This window comes from Myotis davidii, unplaced genomic scaffold (assembly GCF_000327345.1).
Source record: "Myotis davidii unplaced genomic scaffold, ASM32734v1 scaffold2454, whole genome shotgun sequence".
NCBI lineage: Eukaryota > Metazoa > Chordata > Mammalia > Chiroptera > Vespertilionidae > Myotis > Myotis davidii.
In genome coordinates, this window is record NW_006285509.1 from 43,970 (window position 1) to 49,084 (window position 5,115).

Consider the following 5,115-nt stretch of genomic DNA (forward strand, 5'->3'; position numbering starts at 1 on the left):
GGAATCTAAAAAAGTCTAACTCATAGAAACAGTAGAAAGGTGATTTTTGAGGTCTGGGGAAGCCGGAGGAACAGGGCAATATAGATCAAAAGGTATAAACTTCCAGTTAAAGATGAATAATTTCTGGTAACCTAATGTACAGTGTGTAATTACAGTTAACACTGTATTGTATACTTGAAAGTTGCTTGAAAGTAGATCTTAAATGTTCTCTACACACATGCAAAAATAATAACTGTGAGAAGACTGGTTCATTAATTCACCTTGTCATAAAAATTATTTCACAATATATACATGTATCGAATCATCACATTGTATACCTTAAAGTTACATAATATCGCCATAACCGGTTTGGCTCATTTGATAGAGTGTCGGTCTGCGGACTCAAGGGTCCCGGGTTCAATTCCAGTCAAGGGCATGTACCTTGGTTGCGGGCACATCCCCATTGGGGAGTGTGCAGGAGGCAGCTGATTGATGTTTCTCTCTCATCGATGTTTCTAACTCTCTCTTCTTCTCCCTTCCTCTCTGTAAAAATCAATAAAAATATATTTAACAAAAAAGAAACAGATAAAGTTATGTAATATCATATGTCAATCATCCTATCTAATAAAGAGGGAATATGCTAATTGACCCTCACTCCATCACAGAGATGGTGGCGCCCACAGCCAATAAAGAGGGAATATGCTAATTATTGCCCTGCCTTCAAAGATGGTGGTGCCCACAGCCAATAAGGAGGGAATATGCTAATTGAGTGCCTTGCCGTCAAAGATGGCAGCACCCACAGCCAAAAAAGAGGGAATATGCTAATTGCCACACCCACAAAGATGGCAGTTTCCACGGCCACAAGATGGTGGTACCCAATCCCCTCAGCCCCGCTGGGGTGGCAGGCATGCGGAAAGGCATGTGCCTGCCTCTGGAGACCTCTAGTCCCCTCAACCCCCCAGCTGCCCAGGGCCGGCCTGAGGTGCAGGCCAGCCTTGGATGGCTGCTGCCCAGCCACCCAGGGCCGCCCAAGGCTCAGGTTACCAGGAAAGCCTCGCCGCCGCGGCGTCCAGATATTTTTCTTTCCAATCAATGTGAAGTAACTGCAGATGGAATATTCTGATGTTAAATAAATTTCTTTTGGAAAAAGTACTCCTGGATTGTGAGAGGGGGCAGGCCAGGCTGAGGGACCCCCCCTCCAGTGCATGAATTTTCATGCACTGGGCCTCTAGTATTTCAAAACTGGAAAAATAAAATAAGCAGTAATAATGATAGTTATGATGATAATAATAATATATAGCATGACTTATTGTGATTACTCTGTGGCCATCACTGTGTTTGAGCACATGGCATTCATTATCTCCTTCCAGACTCACAACAACCTGCTGAGATGAAGCTGTTATATCTTTAAGCATTAGGAAAGTATGGGCTTCAGGAGGTTAAGTTACTTGCAAAAGGATACACAGGAAGTAGGTGGGAGTGGTGATCTTAAAACCTAAGATTGTGATTCTAAACCAGTGCTCTTAATCAAATATCAGAAGTGAATAGAAGAAAATATTGTGGAAAATTATTTAACTTTCTTTTTATAGGGCACCCCAGAAATAGTTTGTTGATGATTTGCTTTTAATAGCAAGTATGCTAGTTTTATAGCTAAGCAATTCTGTGATATGAATGAGAATGTAATTATTATACACTAGTGGCCCAAGGCACAAATTTGTGCACCCTGAAAGGAACTGTGGGCTGCAAGGCTGCAGTGGGCACAGGGGCAGGTCTTGGCCCCTCTCACTGTGGCCCCCAGTCTCCTGTCTGCCAGCAGCCCTGCTCCTGCCACATCCTTTCCCATGCACTGATGGCACTGGCCCACTTGCACCCGCTGATGGCGCAGAGTGATTGGAACTGGCGCCAGTAGTGCCAGTCACCCCTCACGAGCAATGGGAGTTGGAGAAGCCCTGAAGGGCAATCAGGGCCGTCATCCATCACTCGCACCCGCACCCACTGATGGGGCCGAGTGATCGGGGCTGGTGCCACCAGCAGCAGGTGCGAGCAGCAGGCAGGACCACAACACGCGGGAGCAAAGAATTTTCAGTAACCACCAGAGGCTCACCCTGATGACAGCCATCAGTGTCCTGCCACGGCTGATGCCCACTATGTTCCACCCTCTGCCACTTCTGATGAACTGGCAGGTCACGGCTTGATTCCTGGTCAGGCCATATTCCTGGGTTGCAGGCTCAATCCCCAGTGTGGAGTGTGCAGGAGGCAGCCAATCAATGATTCTCTCTTATCATTGATGTTTTTATCTCTCTCCCTCTCCCTTTCTCTCTCAAATCAATAATAATTTATTTTTAAAAAATCCCAACTGTTTCAAAGCCATTCTTTAACCAATTTATAACACCCTTTTAAAATCTCTACTGGCATAATCCTTTTATGATATAACTTAAAACCCTTGATTAGTCTTCCCTGTGTTACAGAATTATTAGCTTCTTTGCTAGATTAAGTTCTTTACAACAGAGGCCATGTCATATTTATCTTTATGTGACCATAGTATCTCATAGTGAGATAATGCATGTGGAAATGCTTTGAAAATGCTTAAATAATTAGAGACACTGCTTACTAAATACTTACTAGATGCATGTTTTCTAAGATGCTCTATTGGGTTATAAATGCATTTTGTATTTTGCATACATTTTTGCTGCAATTTGTATAATTTGTTTAACTGTCCTCTGCCCTTTTAGTGTATAGATGGAGTTTTGGGTGGTGAAGATTATAATCAGAACAACATCAACCAATGGACTGCAAGTATTGTGGAGCAATCCTTAGCACATTTGGTTAAGTTGGGAAAAGCTTATAAATATATTGGTAAGTGTTACTATCCTTCCTTAGAAGTTCACTCACCTTTGTTCTTGTAATTTTCTCTGAATTTAGAAACTATAATTGAATGATAGACACTGTAGTTGGATATTAATCCTATCTAATAAAAGAGTAATATGCAAATTAACCATCACTCTGCGACAAAGATGGCCATGCCCATAGAGGCTGGGAAGGATGCTGGCAGTGTCACCCCGGCAACGTGAGCCAAGCAGGCAAGCGGAGCTTCAGGCAGCACCCAGCAGGGCCTGCTGGGCGGTGTTGGCAGCAACTTGCAAGCAGTACCCAGCAGGACCTGCTGGGTGGTGGCGGCGGCAACCACGAGCAGGCAAGCAAGCCCACAGGGAGCACCCAGCAGGGCCTGCTGGGCAGTTGCTGCGGAGACCAGGGAGCAGGCAATCGGGGCCGCAGGCAGCACCTAGCAGGGCCTGCTGGGCAGTCGCCATGGCGACCTGCAAACAGGCAAGCGGGGCCCACAGACAGCACCCAGCAGGGCCTGTTGGGCGGTTGCTGCGGAGACCAGGGAGCAGGCAATCGTGGCCGCAGGCAGCACCTAGCAGGGCCTGCTGGGCAGTTGCTGCAGAGACCAGGGAGCAGGTAATTGGGGCCCATAGGCAGAACCCAGCAGGGTCTGCTGGGTGGTGGCTGCGGTGACCTGTGAGCAGGCAAGCGGGGCCTGCAGGCAGCACACAGTAGGGCGGTTGAGGCAGCGACCTGCGGGCAGGCAAGCGGGGCCCACAGGCAGCACCCAGCAGGGCCTGCTGGGCGGTTGCCACAGAGACCGGGGAGTAGGCAATGGGGGCCCGCAGGCAAGCAGGCAAACGGACCCGCAGGCAGCACCCAGCATTCCGGTGGTTTGGAGCAGGCAGGCCCCACAGGCCCTGCAGAACCACGGGGAGTGGGCCCAAGCTGTCAGTAGCACATCCCCTGAGGGCTCCCGAATTGGAGAGAGTGTAGGTCGGGCTGAGGGACCTCCCCCATGCCGTGCACGCCCCCATGCACAAATTTCGTGCACCAGGCCTCTAATAGGGTATAAAGGACTTCCGACTTATTCATCCAAAGATAATATATGATAATATCTAAAAGCTAGAGATAACTTTTGCTATTCAAAATCCTTTTCTTGGTAACCTCACCTTTTATATTTACACTAGTAGCCCGGTGCATGAAATTCGTGCACTTGGGTAGGGGAGGAAAGGGGCCCCTCAGTCTGACCTTCACCCTCTCCAATCTGAGACCCCTCAGGGAATGTCCAACTACCTGTTTGTGCCCACACTTTTAACAGATAACAGCTCCATTGTTGTTTCTTTCTTATGCTTAAAACCATTGGAATTAGTAGGTATTCAAACTGTGTATACATTTTGGGGGGACACCCTGTATATCTCTAGTCAGCGGGGACACCCTGCATATCTCTAGTCAGCGGTGAAAGAAACCAACAGCAGATTTGGAACCCCCAGACAGGGAACCTCGCTCACTCCCCATGTCTCCCCACTTCACTTTCCACCTTCGTGGGCAGCAGGAGAATCGACGTTTTCTCTCATTAATTTGGAAAAGCACGTCCTGTCACCCACTGCCCGACAGGAGTGCACTAGGCCCCAAGCAAGCAAGGCTCAGTCAGGGCAGCCTTCGCTCATGGGTGCTGGCACCCAAAGTGCATATTCCTCCTCTACAGTCGCCCCAACTATCCAACTATTTCACTGAGAGGACAGAATTCCTCTCCGCCTCTGGGTTCTTGATCTTGAACGCTGACCAAAGGCACCTCAGTGAGGACCACCGGTGCCCATCAGGTGTGTCTATCTGCATCTGCTCCTGCCTCAGCACCTGCATTAACCCCCCAGAGGTGATCTCGTAGTTGCACTGGCCTCCATGGGAACAGGGCATCACCACTCCACCCTCTCACTGTCATCTCACAGGCGCCCACCCTCAGCACCCAGAACACCCAGACACTCTCCAAAAGACATGAGCGCATCAGAGGGGATGTGTGCACATCCTGTGGGGGTGTTAGGCATGCCAGGTTGATGGAAGTGCAGTGGAGAGGCAGGGGGAACTTGTGCATGCCTTGGTTTGCAACTGTTGCAGGTGTGGGAGGGTAACAGTGTGCTGGGGGATGTTCGCATGCCGGGGGGGGATGTGCACACCGGAGGCCTCTGGCTTTGCAGATCCACAAACCCTCGTGGTGCGGCCAGGAGGACGTCAGTCTGGCCCGCCACGGTGGCTGTCCCTGTGATCCTGCCCCTTCTGGGCCAGGAGGCAGATCTTGTGCAGCCATTCCTG

At 49.3% G+C, this 5,115-nt stretch overlaps 1 protein-coding gene across 1 annotated transcript in view; it reads left to right on the forward strand.

The window, feature by feature from the left end:
• The window catches only part of DYNLT3 (dynein, light chain, Tctex-type 3), a 14,905-nt gene that overhangs the window by 7,439 nt on the left and 2,351 nt on the right, over positions 1 to 5,115 (forward strand). Inside the window, exon 3 of the mRNA XM_006756289.2 lies at positions 2,712 to 2,835. Coding sequence (XP_006756352.1) covers positions 2,712 to 2,835 — 124 coding nt within the window. The remainder of the gene's footprint in view (positions 1 to 2,711; positions 2,836 to 5,115) is intronic.